This window comes from Cebus imitator, unplaced genomic scaffold (genome assembly GCF_001604975.1).
Source record: "Cebus imitator isolate Cc_AM_T3 unplaced genomic scaffold, Cebus_imitator-1.0 Scaffold674, whole genome shotgun sequence".
NCBI classification, from domain to species: domain Eukaryota; kingdom Metazoa; phylum Chordata; class Mammalia; order Primates; family Cebidae; genus Cebus; species Cebus imitator.
The window spans coordinates 517,067-534,322 of record NW_016107989.1 but is presented as its reverse complement, the minus strand read 5'-3'; the positions used below and the strand labels follow the sequence as shown (position 1 = coordinate 534,322).

General features: G+C 38.7%; 1 protein-coding gene across 1 annotated transcript in view; it reads left to right on the top strand.

The window, feature by feature from the left end:
- The window catches only part of LOC108295990 (catenin delta-2), a 688,803-nt gene that overhangs the window by 166,919 nt on the left and 504,628 nt on the right, over positions 1 to 17,256 (top strand). Inside the window, exon 2 of the mRNA XM_017518360.2 lies at positions 2,443 to 2,555. Within this exon, the coding sequence (XP_017373849.2) occupies positions 2,443 to 2,555 (113 nt within the window). The remainder of the gene's footprint in view (positions 1 to 2,442; positions 2,556 to 17,256) is intronic.

The window sequence follows — 17,256 nt, the reverse complement described above, 5'->3', positions numbered from 1 at the left end:
AAAAAAAAAAAAAAAAAGAAACATGAAGAAAGCGACACCAAGCAACATGATCATTGAATTGCCCAGTGCTGCTGATGAGAGAAAATCTTAAAAGCAGAGAAAAAATAAAAAGAAACACTATGGACATACAGAGAAATACAGTTAAGGATAACTGTATTTTTTTGTTGTTGTTGTTGTTAGAGCAAAAATGTCGTCCAAAATGAGAGAATCAGATACATACCTTTTTAAGATCTGTCAAGACAGAAGACTTCTTTACCCAGGGAACTGCACCAGAAGAACAACTCTAAGGTTTTTCCTTCAGAGGGAAGGAAAATGAAGCCAGATGTAACTACAGATCTACATGAATGGGTGAAGAGTCCTGAAATCTGACTTGAGTGCTGGGAAGGAAGCTCACAAATGAGAAAGCCATCTCCCATTGTCTGACAAGAGGTAATGGAGAGGTCACAACCTGAAGCACGGATGCCCAAGACCAGCATCTGTCCTAGCAGAAGCCCCAGGTTTATGAATTCTGATTCCAATGGCTGCACAGTTTCACCATGTGGAAATTCTGTAACACAGGAATGTGGGCAGCAAATTAAAGTAATTTAGATGCTGCAAAGAATGAATTTCCATCAGCCTGTGAGGAGTTCTGTAGTGTCTTTGAGTATTATATTTTTAAAAGTGTTATTAATTTAGAAGTATGAGTGGGCCCACCACTGTGGGAGGTTGAGGTGGGCGGATCACGAGGTCAGGAGTTCAAGACCAGCTTGGCCAATATGGTGAAACCCCATCTCTACCAAAAATACAAAAAAAAATTAGATGGGTGTGGTGGCGAGCACCTGTAGTCCCAGCTACTCAGGAGGCTGAAGCAGAAGAATCTCTTGAACCCAGGAGACAGAGGTTGCAGTGAACTGAGATCACACCCTTGCACTCCAGCCTGGGAGACAGAGCGAGACTCCGTCTCAAAAACAAAAAATTATGAGTTGATTTCCCGTTATACAGAGAGACTTAAGTTACAATATGTTAATAAGTCTAGAAATGAAAAATCTTCCAGTAGTTGGATATTATGAAAAGGAATTGCCAAAAAGAAAAAAAGCAGTAGAACTTTAAGAGAGAAGAAAGAGAAGTTAGATGCGTAAAATACATTCAGCAGAGGTCTTATTAATTTCTTACCTATAATACTTGATGCCCTTCAGAATACGTAAGAATAAAAGTTTGAGGTTAATAAAATGCTTCCTCGGTTTTAGCGCCATAAATGGAAAATTAAGCTCTCATTTGCAAAGTGTCTTTTACTTCGATTCTCAAAATCATGTCAACATTAAAAAAAAAAAATCTTCACCTATGGAAAAGAGCCAGGATAGTTTTAATGTAATAGGGGACACACCAGATTCTACTTTTTAAATATCTCATGCAAGAGTATGCTGGGGTAGCAAGTAAATAAAATCTAATGTTCTGGAAAGATACATTCCTGCACACTTTCTGAGGTTAAAATCTCCAAAACTGACTCCTAAGCTATTTTTCAGTATGAGAAAGCTAAAGCATTCTTGTTTCTCATCCCCAAAACATGACTGTTTATATAATTTTTTAAAAGGGTATTAAATGTGACGTTGTTAAAACTTTCCCTGCCATTTCTTATTAAAATACATGATTTTCTCTGGTTATTTTTAGTTTTTAAAACACCTACATGTATGGGAAAAGGAAGCATAAGTACTAAAACATGGTACAAAAGTCCTGTAGTTGGAACAGCTGAGATTTTTGAAGTTCTGATTGAATTTTTTGTTAACTTTTTTGACAGTGGATTTCAGGCAGCTTTGTAGAAGCATTTTTCTTTGGTTCAGTTGTCTATTTTTAAGGCAATACATCAAATATCTCAAAGGTTATCCACTTAGTAATGAGGCTGTATAGAATTGATATTATTGTCATTCTGCTGGAATGCAAAGATATGAAGAGTGTGGATTATAAAGCATTATTTGCTTCAATCTATAATATGTAAGTAATATGAAGAAAACATTAGTATACAGTACAGAGTCGGCCAGAAGGCTAGTAGGGAATAAACACAATACTCTAAAAGATAATTGAAAACTGAACTATTCTCTAATTAAATGCTATACTTGTGGTGTCAGGAGTATTGGTGTCTGCCGGGTGCTGACCATCTGACAAAGACAGCACAGGAAAATTTTTCATGACAGCATCTCCTTTAATCCTCATTTCCATATTATTAAATAAGTATTTTAAGTCTGTTTTACAGAGTATGAAACTGATACTTACGTATTAACTTATCCAAAGTCGCACGGCCATCCGGCCACAAGTCTGTCTCACCTTCGAATCCTAGTTTTATTGCACATTTCTCAAATTTGACATCTTGGAATATCCTATTTTCCCCCTCCACCGTCCTATCATTTTGGTCTTAATTTCACCTGTCATGTAGATGATTGAATTGGTCTTGTTGTGGGTTTCTTTCAGGAATTGCAGTTTGAAAGGCTGACCCGAGAGCTGGAGGCTGAACGGCAGATCGTAGCCAGCCAGCTGGAGCGATGCAAGCTGGGGTCCGAGACTGGCAGCATGACCAGCATCAGGTACCGGCGCTGCTCTGTTCATTGTCTGTGCTTTGAGTTGCTGCTGCGAGTAAATCGTGCTGTTTCTCTTCTTTCCAACCCAGCGGTGGAGTTGGAACATTCATTCAAATGTTGGAAAGAAATTGTAACTGGCCTGATTTAAGATGTTTAGAAGGTGTCCAAAGTGTCCTGATTTGTACTTGAAACTCTTTTAACAAAATTAACGCTTGCCCTGAATGCAAATTATACGTAATTTTAGACAAAGGGAGGCTTTGCATTCAGCCAGCTTGCTGGAAATCAGGAATTGCCAAGTCACAGTCTCCCAGTTTGAGTCTTCTTTTTTTTTTTTTTTTCTAAATGATCCAGAGTTCCAGTTTCATGAAAGAAAAGTGAGAACATTCTGATGGAACCAGTATTGTTTGCTAATACATAATGCTGAGTTACAAAATTACCCCTTGAAGATTAGCCATATGTGCAATTCCCATGCCTAAAAATATTTACTCATTTATAAATATAAATGATTCTTCAATTAGTGATTAGCTTGAGATAATTAAACGTATATTTTTAAAACCTACACTTTTTAGCCACTTGACCACAAAATAAAATTATCTTCCTTAGAGCCAAGCTTTCGTAAGTATATGTGTGCATATGTGTGTGAAAGAGACATAGGTTTAACTTCCATTTTTCAAAAACGCTCTTGTTAAATGATCTGTTTTGGGCACTCTACTGCATTTTTAGGGAGGAAACCAAAGCTGCTATAGCAAATAAACTCCAACATTGCAGTGAACTTAACACATTAGTGGTTTGTTTCTCTCTAAGGTAGCTGCCTGAGGATACTTCCTCTGCATATAGTGACTCCGGACCTCTTTCTAACTTGATGGCCTTGGAATTGCATGGTCAGTTGCATCACTGCACTCAGAGTCCATTAGAGAATATCAGTCACATGACCCCTGATAGATGGAAGTGGGGCAGGGTCCTGGGGTCAGCAGCCAGTCTACAGAAGCAGGAACATGAACTTGGTGGACTCTTAGCCACCTGCTGCCGCAAAAGAATAAAAATATCTTTGTATGCGTTGCTCCAAAATATTTTATCTTTGTAAAAGTATAACTTTGTAATTGGAGCATTTCGTATTGGAGTCCCATGCTATTAAACTTTTAACATTGCTTAGTTTTTTTCTTTAAATAGAAAACACTGCACTCTGTGTTGTTAAGTGGGGTTAACCACATGGATGGAATATCATTTTTCATTACAAAACCTTATTTAGGATACGTGGAAGCATCTGCTTCTGCATCCAAATGTCTAGGTATATGTTGCTACAAATACGTATAACGTGGTGTGTTAAACTCATCACAGACTTGCCTGAACATCCAGATTAACCAAAGCAGGATGGATAATGAAAATGAAAAGTCAATTGTGTTCATTTGAAGCTGGTTTTGTAAGTTCGACTAATTGAAGTCGGTGAATTTAGGAAGAGAGAAAAATAACAGCTCTAAGTGTGTTTTTGCTTTACTACATCTAATTTTGTATATATGAAGTAGTTCCTGTTAAAGCTGAACCTCTGAAAAGCTAAGGCTGCCAGATTTTATAGGTCCACATGCACCATTGAATTGACATCCAGTTTGCTTTGAAGGCTGTTGTTTCACTATTGGTCTGGTTTACCTTTTCAATTCATGTTCCTAATCTTTCTGTGTGACATTTTTTCATGCTGTACACCTTTTACATGATTTCACCCAACCCCAGCTCCTGATAGGAGCAGGTCTAGGGAACTGTGTAGTAACCTGTGCATCAATTTCCACTTCCTGATTGGACCATAAATGGACCTGATCAGACTGTGAGTAACCGGGCTCTTACTCTGGAGGATATGAAATAAGCAACCCAAAATCTGTGATATACAATAGTGGGTGCTTGGCAATGGTGGCCATAGTGGCTTGTGTGCTACTGGAGGACTCTGCAGTGGCAGTGAGCCTCCCAACAGAGAAGCCATATGGTCCTGAAAGACAGTGAGACCGGTTTAGTTTTCATTAGGAAAACTTGCCTTTCGTATGTTACATTTCATGAAATCATCTGCTACCTTCCTAAAACCTGTCCCCTTCCATCATTTGATTTGTCTCAAGTTGATTTCATTTATTACATCCAAAGTGTCTTGTATAAAGTACATCAGTGAATTCCAGATTAGAAAGAAAAATTATACCATGACAACTTTTGGTTCTTTAGACTGTGTCTTGTATGTCTAGCTCACAGCTTATGGTACATAATCAATAAATCTGTGTTAAACCTGTGCTAAATAATAGTGTTGAATGAAGACACTGCCTGATTATTTCCATTTGCCATGTATAATATCAGTCTTCATCAAGCTTAATTATTTTTTATTTTGGAAATCTTTAATGTATGAATCCACATTTGTATAATACAAGCATTTACTGATACTTCTCTGGAGAACAGCCAATGCATAGTATAGCTTCCACTGTCTTTTTTTTTTTTTTTTTTTTTTTTTTTTTTTTTTTTTTTTTTTTTTTTTTTTTTTTTTTTTTTCATAACCTACTTGTTTGCTTGGCTTCAGCAATGCACCTTTAGAAATTCAAGTCTTCATTAAAGGTGATAGACTAACCTAGTTAGCACATCAAAAGGGATTTTTAAACAAAAATAGAATTTCAACAATTTTTTTTTTAAAAGAGGGCTATTTTAAAAGTCTCGTAATTGGTAATTTCGATGTTGATTCATGCCTCTCAATGATACTAGAGAGTGGGTAGAAGGGTTTCTTACAGGAAATGAAACAAAATCCAGTCACAATTGCCAGACATATTTGCATATAGCAGGTAGAAATGACTAATAAATATAATTGGGTTTTACCTCTGCCTTTGATGGTGATAGGAATTGCTCCATCTGACTCCCAAGATCTCTCTTTTTTTTCTCTTTGAGATGGACTCTGGCACTGTTGTCCATGCTGGAGTGCAACTGTGGCACAATCTGGGCTCACTGTAACCTCCCCCTCCCAGATTCAAGTGATTTTCCTGCCTCAGCCTCCTGAGTAGCTGGAATTACAGCAGGCATGCACTGCCACACTTGGCTTTTTAAATATTTTTGGTAGAGACAGGGTTTCACCATGTTGGCCAGGCTGGTCTCAAACTCCTGACCTCAAGTAATCCACCTGCTTTGGCCTTCCAAAGTGCTGGGACTACAGGAGGGAGCCACTGCACCCAGCTGAAGATCTCTTTCCAAGTAGTCACATCAACATTTCAATTAAAAGAAAATTGGTCAGTATGCATTTGAATTAGTCAACTTCCTAACAGTCCACCCAATAGTACAGGAGGATGCTAGGAATTTGGGGGACAAGGGATCTGGAGATATTTATTGTTGCAGCATATCAGCTTTTGCACTCACCTCTCTAGGTTATAACTACCTGCAAATGGGAACATTATGATCTCTTCATGTCTTCACAGACTTGCCTAAACAGATTTCAGGCCATTAAGTGATTGTCTAAGGGTTCTGAATCATCTGGAAAGAAGTTACTGGGGCTTTTCATTAGAGCTAAAGGTTTACTTTGTCTTGGCTTTCCTCACCCAGAACCTATTTTCAGATCAAAAAGCTATTGGATTCATCATTCCTTCAAATAAAGATTTTGGTTTCATTTTTTTCTTCATGATTCCCAAGAACTATCCAGACCGGAGGCAGGAACATGATATAGATGATGCTTTTTATTTAGGATCATGGTCAAGTCCTGCTTTATTTAAGAGGATAATGAAGTCCCTCTTGGTAGTAGCCACCCTTCACCTCTGGCCAGTACAATGATCTGGCTCATGCTGCACCCACGGCCCGTTCCTCAGTCTCTAGGCCTGTCAATGGGGTGTTATCTGGCAGCTCAGTGAGCCATTTAGTCCTCTTCCAGGTTGAGGCCCCTGCGTGGAGACCTGCCTGAGTCCTTGCCCTTGTCATGTTCTCCGTTGACCCCAAAACAGCATTCAGACTCATCCCTTTGCGTGTATTCAGCCCAAGTTCATCCTCCACATGGTGTGAGGTAGATCTGCAGGATACATAAAACAGAACCATGTCTGTGAAGGGTGCTTCCTCCACTTCTGCGATTCTATGAATGCACCATGGTTTCTCATTTCCGGGCCTATGATGCCTTCTTCCTAGAGTATTCTTCCTCTTTAGTGTGGGTTACCTCTTCCTATAGATCCAGTGACCCCAGCTCAGGGCTCCTGTCCTTCTGAATGTCTTTGCGATCAGCGCAGACTGGACTGTTTCTCTTCTTTGGCAGTCGTTGTAACTTAACAAAGCATCGGAGATGGGTTGGGGCTAATACTCCATTGACCCTTCTATACGTGCCCTGCCATAGGATGTTTTAACCTTTGGTCAAAGAATGGGTGGAGATCTCTCCAAGTATTAATGAAAATTTAAGGGCACCTAAATAGGTGCCTATTCATATTTCTTGATTTCCATAGGCATCAGTAACATGACGGTAGAGAAATGGAATTCAAATCACAGTCGGACCTCTCTTATGAACATCTCTTAAAGAGGCCTTGACTCTTGGAAGACTTATGATGATGATGATGATCAGGGTAATTTATGACCACAGTAACAATTACGAGGAGTGTGACTGACAGTCCTGTGGACTGCTCCTAAATGAGGTTTAACTCTTAGAAGACTTATGCTGATGAGAATGATGTTGATTTATGCAACAATAACAATTATAAAGAGTGAGGCCAACATTTCCTTAGTTTTTCCTGCGGGTTAGTACTCTTTGAAGAATTTTACATTTTGCCTCATTTCATGCTTATGGAAACCTTTTCAGTTAAGTGTCATCATCATCTCCACTTTGTCAATGAGGAAGCCACGGCAGAGCAAGCCAGGAAGAATGGGTCCTTGGGAGGACATGTAGGAGTCTGGCAATGTGGGCTACACTGAGCAAAGTAGGTGGAGGCCACAAGGGTTGGGGAATGAGCCACAGCATGAGGGTGAGCATGTCTGCAGATGGCCTCTGCAGCTGGGTCACTGGTAGTTTCAGGGCTTTGCTGAGGTAACATCTCTAACAGAGCTGGTACTGGGCATCAGAAGACCATAACAGAGCTGGTACTGGGCATCAGAAGGGAGCTCCACTTGTCAGGTGTCCAGCAGTGAGGACGTGGACTGTAGCCCAAGGACAGCAGAGCCACAGCCCCTAGTGAAGGAGAAAGATGGTGACAACAGCAGGCTACAGAGAAGCAGATGACAGTTTTGATTACATGCGCCCTGCCCTTGTGCGCCCTCCAGCCACTCCTGGAAAGCACCAATGGGGAGAATGATCTCAGGAGGCTGGGGAGGCAGGCCGGATATCATAACATGGAGACTTACAGTGCTCTGGCCCTTGTGAATCCTCCAGGTAAGACCTGGGTATAGAAGATAGAACAACAACCATTTTACTCTTCAAGGGATCACAGTTTAAAGCATAATACTAAATGCATTTTATGTGGTAGATGTAGAGAGCATAGAATATTGGACTAAAATGGACTGTAGCGGGGAGACGTTTATTGTCTCAGCTTTAGTTGACATGAAGCCTGAAGGTAGACAAGGTTCTTTTCATTGGATATTTCAGTGGTGTCATGACCCTAAGTCAACCTCTCTGTGAGAACCCTAGCATTCACCTGATGATTGTAAGTCACCACCATCTCACCTTTGAGCATGCAGAGCTGTAAGGGAGGGAAGGGACTTACATCCCATCTCTCTCTGTATGTGTATGTGTATGTGTATGTGTATGTGTATGTGTATGTGTGTGTGTCTCCCACAATCCCCCCCACGTGTGTATAAATATATACACATACACATATATAGCTATATAGTATATTAATTATATAATTAATGATATATAATATGAAAATATATGAAAATTATTTACCAGAGGGCCTCACATGGCCAGCCATGGCCCTGGGGAAATCTTGTAAATTCCATACTCCTCTACAATTATGCCCAAACCAAATCACACATTTGGTAGCCAGAAAAGGGGGTGGTAGTGGTGCTAGTGTAGACCCAACAGCTCCCAATTACGTGTTATCTACTTAGTCTGTGCAACCACTTGCAAGGTAAGTATTCTCACATCACATAGATGAGGAAACAGGCTTAGATGTTAAATAATTTCACCATTGTCACATAGAAAATAAGTGCATAGCTGGGATCTGGACCTCAGTCATAGGTTTCAAACTCCATGTTATTTCGCTCTAAGCTATAGGTTGACCCAGATCCTGACGACCTGGGTCCCACCCAGCACCTGTATATACCTGCCAATATATACTCACAGGCCAGGTACAGTGGCTTATATCTGTAATCCCAGCACTTTGAGAGACCAAGGCAGGTGGATTGCTTCAGCCCAAGAGTGCGAGATTAGCCTGGGCAACATGGCGAAACTCCATCTCTACAAAAAAATACAAAAAAGTAGCCTTGAGTGGTGGTGCTCTCCTGTAGTTCCAGCTACACTGGAGGCTAAGTTGGGAGGATCGCTTAAGTCCAAGAGGTCGTCAAGGCTGCAGTGAGCTAAGACTGCACCACTGCACTCCAGCCTGGGTGACAGGGTGAGACCCTTTCTCAAACACACACACACACACACACACACACACACACGCACACACACACGTGTTTCTCACAAAGTATTGCCATTATCTGTATTTAGGTGAATGTCTCTTTCCGTTGACTATGAGCCTTTCAGGATGGTGACCTTGACATGTTCATTCCTGAGTCCCCTGCACCAAGATAGTACCTGCCATGGAGCTTTTCCTCAGAAATATTTGTTAATTAACTAAAGGATGAGTGAAATTTTTCAAAATGTAGACTTGAGATTTGCACCATTTTCCGTTAAACGTTGATTCTGAAACTAACCAACTTCACTATGGATGTCTAGATTTATGAATTTCAGTCGCCTCCTCCTTTGTTAATTATTGAAATAATTCCTCTGTTTTATTTGGAAATCACTTGTTAATATTTATGCCAATGGGAAGCAACCTGTGCCCTTCCTAAAGAAAATGAACTGTTCTTTGGAATTTTCAGCCAGGCTGGTTTCCTACTGGATTATCAAGAGATTCCAAATATGTGTGTCTCTTCAATAACTCCCTCATTCCCAGCATGTTTCCGAGGATTATTAGCTGGAAGAAAATTTGTTGTTACTTGAGGGAGGCAGAATTCCAAGGTGTCCAGCCAGGTCCCATCATAACTTGGTTTTCGCAGACTATATAATCCCAGGAATGTAAATATGCAGGGGCCTCACTGTCCTAAATATGTTATTTGGTCTGACCTAATCACACAAGCCCTTTAAATCTGGGTCTAGAGGCCAGAGACAAAGGAAAATTCAGAAATTCAATTCCAAACTAGAGAGTTTTGACACAAGATAAATTATCTGGTGCTGGCTTTGAAGATGGAGGAGCTTTGTGCACTAGCAATTCAGATGGTGTCTACGTGCTGAGTGTCTATGTTCAGATGGTGAACTCACAGCCTGCAAGAAATGCAGAACCTCAGTCTGATGGCCCAAAGGAATTGAAATCACACAATAACCTGCATGAACTTGAAAGGGGATCATTCCCCAGAACCTGCAGAAGAGAAAGTAGCCCTATAGAAGTTTTGACAATAGCCTTGTAAAACTCTGAAGAGACAACCCTGCCAAGTCTGAACTTTACAAAACTTCTAAAACTGTTAGTTAAAACAATGAATATTGTTGTCGGTAATTGGTTATGCAGTGATAGAAAAATTACATAATGCTTTGTAATTGGTCATGTTAGATATATAGTACAAAAAGCTGAATTATAAAAGTTTTTGAAAGAAGATAAATTTTATTCTGTGACAATATTTATTCCTTTCAAAAGTTTAATTTATGTATAGCCTATTTTATTTTTCAGGCATATATGCATGCATTTGGACTCAAAAGCTAATCTGTGGCTTTGATTCTGAGAAGTGGAAAAATTTGAATATGAAGTAGAGTGATGTTTTACTGTAGAATAAGGACAACTAGATAAAGCAATCATCTTTACCCTATAATCTGTAATATAGATTCCCAAGATGTTGATTGGTGTCAACTATATTTGAAAAGATAAAACGTAATAAATATTAGCAGTTGCTTGCTACACATAAGGAAGTGCTTTATTTCCCTCCCATCTTTGAACTATTGAATTTTTTGCAAAAAGAAGTTTCCACCAAAGTCTGCCATACTTTGGAGATTAGAGTGCAAAAGTTATACGGATTATAAATACTATCAAAGGCTATTCTATTAGCTAACTTTCATGAGCCCAAATGCCAACAGTTCTACAAATAGAGCCTAAAAGTCTTCTCCACATGTACACAAAAATCAGACTTATTGTAAGGAAGAGGCTGATTTCTGGTTAATATGTTAATAGTTAACAGTATTTAGTGAAGAAACAGAAGCCAGTGGTCACATACATTTAGTGAGAATGAAATTTATTTCTTCAAAAGTGTGATTAGTGAATTTTTGTAAGGAAATACATCATATAGGAATATTGTTTCACAAAATAAGACATTTTGTATATTTTCATTATCTTTTGCAGGATGCAATGTTGCAATAATTTGATTTGTTCTTTTTATAATAAAGAAGTAATAAATTTGCAAAAATATTTATTTTTGGAAACTGGATATCTTATATATTGAAATATCAGCTTTTTACTGTTTATCAACCATAGCCATAGGAATTTATATCCTTACCACAGTGAGTACACATTTGCCAGCTGGGAAAAAAAAAAGTTAGATTGCTTTTGGATCATTTTTTTTGAAATTTTTTTGTTAAATATTATTTTTGCTTTAAAGTTAGGGAGTAACCATTAGTTTTCATGCTAGGAAGTAATTATTTCTCATGAGGCTAAATTATTACTGCTCCAGCAAAGTTGTACTAATTTATTTAAACAAGACAATGAGTTTATTGAATCGTCATTCAGAATTAACATTGCAGTAGTCATTTCCAAAGTCTTTGAGAATGTCTGCTTCAGTACAAAACCAGAAGAATAAATTAAAGGGACTATAGACATATTTTGGAGACTTTTCAGCATTGCCAATTTTTTTTTCAAGTTTTTCTGTTTTAGTTTTCTTCCAATTTAAATTCCAGAGCAGAAACTTCCCTCACAAATATTCCTAATTCTAAAGTCCCTTTACGAATCATTGTTCTTCTTGTTGTCACCTCTTTATTCTTTCACATTATTTTTTTTTTAATTTTAACCTCATGCCTTTTAATGCTGAGATTATTCCTTTAAGATTTCCTCTTATAGTTTTTCCTTTTTCCTCATAAAGTGTAAGAGATATTCTAGGATACTTTCTGGGCCTTCAAGATTCATCTCCATGCTTCCCAAGCATCATCAAATTTCTGGTCAGGTTTCCATTCTCTTTCTCCTCCCAAATAGCAGGAGCATTTACGCGATTGCTCCTTTAACAGGGAACTTCTTATTCCTCTAACCCTCTCTTTTTTTTGTAGTCATAGCCCTTTAAGCCTTTTTCATCTAGCCAAGAGTCCAAGGTCACTCTAGTGAGCCAGGTCTATATAGTACCCAGCTTTCTTTGATCTCGTAATCCTGAAGCAAAATTTACAACCTGGATTAAAGGTGCTGCCTCGTATCCTAAGGCTTTGCTGAGTCTTGTCAACTGCTAGAACGAGGTGTCTGTTCCTCCTCTGTTTTCTTGGCTAGTCTATAAGTAATTTCTCCAGGACGGGGATGACAAGCATATGCCAAACCAGTGGGCAGCACACAGAAATTGTTCAATCAGTGCAGAATGAATAAATGAATGAACAAATGAATGAATATACAGTAATTTTATTACTGTTCTTATCTCATTGGTGTTATTTTGACAAAATAACCAGTCATATAAACCTGTACGTTTTTCTATCTTTATATCTTCCAGCATACATATTCTCTATTGTATTATTTTTCTGTTATATATATTTTATATATATATTATATATTTAGATATCTTTTACATATATCTAATTGATCTATACAATACATTAAGAAGTATATATAGTATTCTGACCTTGCTAGATCATAATATTACATTTTGATATTAATCTTACATAATTTTCATGAAGATATCTACTTGTTAATGTGGTATCTTGGATTCCAGGGCCAAATACCTTAATGTACTCCAAATGTGGAACTATGGTTGACTTAGTCTCATACGTTCACTCTGATCTTAAGAAAAGGGTGATAATAGTTCTAACAATAGTAATGACAGTAATAATTTTATTTTATTAATTAATTTTTTTTTGAGAGTGAGTCTCACTCTGTTGCCCAGACTGGAATGCAGTGGCGTGATCTCGGCTCACTGCCACCTCCACCTCCTGGGTTCAAGCAATTCTCGGCCTCAGCCTCCTGAGTAGCTGTGATTACAGGTGCCCACCACCGTGCCTAGCTAATTTTCTTATATTTTCAGTAGTGATGGGGTTTCACCATCTTGGCCAGGATGGTCTTGAACTCCTGACCTCGTGATCCACCTGTCTCGGCCTCCCAAAGTGCTGGGATTACAGGTGAGAGCCACCATGCCTGGCCAACAGTAATAATTTTAATAATAATAATTGCATTAGTTTATTGAGCAGGTTCCCTAGGCCAGGGACAACATTAAATGGGTTAGATAGATGATCCCATGTCATCCTAATTAACCCTTTAAGTCTTATTGTTTTTGTTTTGTAGATAAGAACACTGAGATACAGAGAAAAAAATTCACTGTGTATAAATTCGATAGTGTCTAGACATTGATTTCTGAACCTAAACATCTGTACTCCTCAAGCACATGCATTAAAATGTCACACCACAAGGCTGTCATTCAGTCTAACACAGTATCTTGAATCGTGTTGTAAACAGCCATCTAAATGTCTGTCGTCTGTCTTCACCCTAGGGATGCAAACATTCTTGAACTGATATTCTGCTTCTTTTCCTTTTCATACACTGCAGTGATTATAGTTGTTTTGAGATTCCTCATCAAAATGTGTTTCTGAGATTTGTTTCTATGCAAATTAAGTAAAGGTCATAAGAGTATATGTTATCATCAGTATATATACCTTCATATTAACTCTTGGAAATTGCCAGTTGACAAATTATACTAATATTCCTGTATACGAAATGCCAGTTATCATATTAAGCAAATAATTATTTTAAATTTATTTGAGAATAATAAATAGTTTGATGTAGGGCCTTAGAAAGATTGAATACTTTATGTCTGTAATTATTTGACATATTTCTTATATCAATTACTGTATTTTAACACATTCATATCAATTTCAAAGCCTGGTTTCTTTCCTAAATGTCATCTCACTTCAAAAAGCTAATATTAGTTTTACATCTAAAGACAATCAATATAACAAATTTTATTTAGAAGAATTGTAGTATCAAACAGATGTTTTACAAAAACTAATGAATTTTGAAATTTAGTATTCTGATCAGTGGAGAACTGGAAATCTGTATAAATTTATTTAGGATAGAAAATGATTTATATTTTCTTTCCCTTATTCTTAGAGCTATTTATTTATTTATTTGAGACGGAGTCTCACTCTGTCACCAGGCTGGACTGTAGTGGTGAAATTTCGGCTCACTGCAGCCTCCGCCTCCTGGATTCAAGCGATTCTCCTGCCTCACCGTCCTGAGTATCTGGGACTACGGGCGCACACCACCATGCTCAGCTAACTTTTGTATTTTTAGTAGAGATGGAGTTTCACCATATTGGCTAGGATGGTCTCAATCTCTTGACCTAGTAATCCGCCTGCCTCGGCCTCCCAAAGTGCTGGGATTACAGGCATGAGCCACCACGCCCAGCTCTTCGAACTTTTTTAAACTCATAGATCCAAAACATCGAGCTTGTGATTCCATAAATTATAGCTAAATTTCATTGTTGTGTTTTTATTATATTTCCTAGCTTTACCTTGAAATATGGTCATAATTTCTCTTACATTTATTTCTTTCATCTATAAAAATGGGTATAATGCACTTCTATAAATTTGCAATGGTTAAATGAGAAATGTAAGTCAGTCATCTCACATACCAACTGTTATGAGTGAATCATGTATATTTTCACTTTTTGGTGAATACACAGAAGATCTTTCATTGAAGTCTCCTTCCTAATTTGTCTACAAAAGATTATAAAATTGTTCCTCTCACTGTGGGCTACAAAGATGTATCAGAGTAGTACCGCGTTTGTTTCCTTCATAATATAGACTAGACAACCACACAGAAATTGGCAACATGAGATGGAAGAAAGCTTAAATCAATTTCCCTTTCATGCAGGCCACCTTAATAGGTCTCCATACCCAGGCTGGAACTGAAGATGAGATTTTTTTATACTGTATGATAGTAAAAAGAAGAGTGATAGTACAATAATAACAAATATTTAATAGGAAATGCACAATAAATTAATATATAGAAGCCAGTGACTCTTTGAATAGATATTCTTCAAACAGCAAACAGCAAGAGATGAACAGATTGCCCAAATCCTGCGTGCTCATTCCTCTCCCTGCCGTGTATAAGTGTGTAAATATGACAAGAAGTAGAAAGGCATTTGGTCTCCCTCATATCCACTCTGTCGTCCTTCAGATGCTGATAGTCCAAAAGCCTTTACCAAGCTATATGTTCATAGTTGTTTGTTTGTTTATGATCATTATAGAATATTGGAAGCCAGTGATACTTCAGCCAACAAACTAACAATGGGCATTTGACATACTTCAGAGGAAAGTCAGTGGAAATGTCAGTCATCAACCTTGGGATGACTTCAGCTTGTTGACTACCATGAACATGATTCCAAGTGTTCAAATTACTTGGATGGAAAAGGAAGGGGGGTATAGGAGAAGGAGTGCCGTAGTGAGTACTAGAAGATCGTCGTCTTGGCAGCAGGACATTTAAGGTGTGACTTGGAGGAAATCCTTTGGATTCCTATATCGCAGTTTCCTCACCTGTAAATTAGGAAACAAGAAGAGCCTTGATTTCTCCCAGTGATCCACACTGGTGCTGTTGGTCTGAATATTTTAGGATGGGGCCATTACTTGAACTTGTGTAAAAAAGTAATGAGATTTAGTACTTTAAAGGAAAGCAGATGAATTATCTATAAATTTATTTTTTTAAATATAGAAATATCCTGTTAGGTCAAGGCATGGACTTTGTATGAGGGAAAAAACAGTTTAAAAGAAGTTTGCAAGTATATTGTAAATTGCCTCAGGTGGTCTGGATGTTTTCCAGTTTGATTAAAACTTGAGCTAAATATAAGGAATTGGGATAGTGTTTTAAGCTGAGATACCTAAGAGATGAAGAACATAATGGCTCTTGCCCTCTGGGGTTTTATTATCAAATAAAAGAGGCAGCAGGGTGAGGTGGTTCAGGCTTATAATAGCTGTTCGGGAGGCCAAAGTCAGGGGATTGCTTGAAGCCAGGAGTTCTAGACAAGCCTGGGCAACATGGTGAAAACATCTCTATGAAAAATCAAAAAACACCCAGTGCAGTGTTATAATTCCAGCCTGTAATTCCAGCACTTTGGGAGGCCAAGGCGGGTGGATCATTTGAGGCCAGGAGTTCGAGAACAGCCTGGCTAACATGGTGAAACCATGTCTCTACTGAAAATATTTAAAAAGTAGTGGAGTGTAGAGGCAGGCACCTGTAATCCCAGCTACTTGAGAGGCTGAGGCAGGAGAATAGCTTGAACCCTGGAGGTGGAGGTTACAGTGAGCTGAGATCGTGTCATTGCACTCCAGCCTGGTTAACAAGAGCAAAACTTCATCTCCAAAAAACAAACACACAAACAGACAAAAAAAGCTGGGCATGGTGGCACGCGCCTGTGGCCCTAGCTACTCAGGAATTTGAGGTGGGAGGGAGGGATTGCAGTGACCCATAATTGCACCACTGCACTCCAGCCAGGGAAACAGAGTGAGACCCCATCTCAAAAAAAAAAAAGGCACAAAAATGCTAAAACATGATAAAATATGTTGCTCCTGTGAAGAAAACAGGAAGTCATGCTGGGGATGACTAACAGAAGGATATTTCTTTGTCAGGGGTATAAAACATTGGCAGGAAAAGGAATGGGGTAAAGGCGTTGCTCAGAGGGAAAGGCAGTCAAAAGACAATCCGCTATTTGGGATCCGTGTGGTTGAAATGGAGTTCATGGGGTAGGCTGCTGTTGGGTAAGGATGGAGACTAAGGCGCAGTCTTTGGGTGGCCATGTACTACGCATCAAGGTAGAGACTTTGCATGTTGCTGGGTAGGCAACAGAGTGCCCAAGCGGAGGGATGGAAGCCCAGGGAGCCTGGTCCACAGTGCAAGTTAGAGAGGGTGACCTTGCCCAGGAGATAGGTCAGAAAAATTTCACCCAATGTAATGAGTAATTCTGGAGGCAGAGCTAGGGCTGAGAAGATCTGGAGACCCTCTTGTGTCAAAGGACACAGGGCAGGATTGGGAAGCTATTACTTACTTCAAAAAAACATTTAACAAAACATTTGATAGGCTAATCCAATATTTTGGGCTTAACTTTTACCACAACCCTTCCCCATTTTCAACAAGAACTCTTTGATTCTTAAAAAATATTCATCCTATGTGAATGTATTCTAATTCCCTTTTATCCAGGAGAAACTATCATAGAATTGTAAATTTCGGAGATTGCTGTGTTAGCAGCAGGCAGCGAAGATGTCGCCTAATGGATTGACGGTAATGCTGTAATCATAAGCCCGTCTTCTCACACATCTGTTTGTTTAGTACCTCAAGAGCTGAGGAAGTTTAAAAACTGTCACACATTGTTG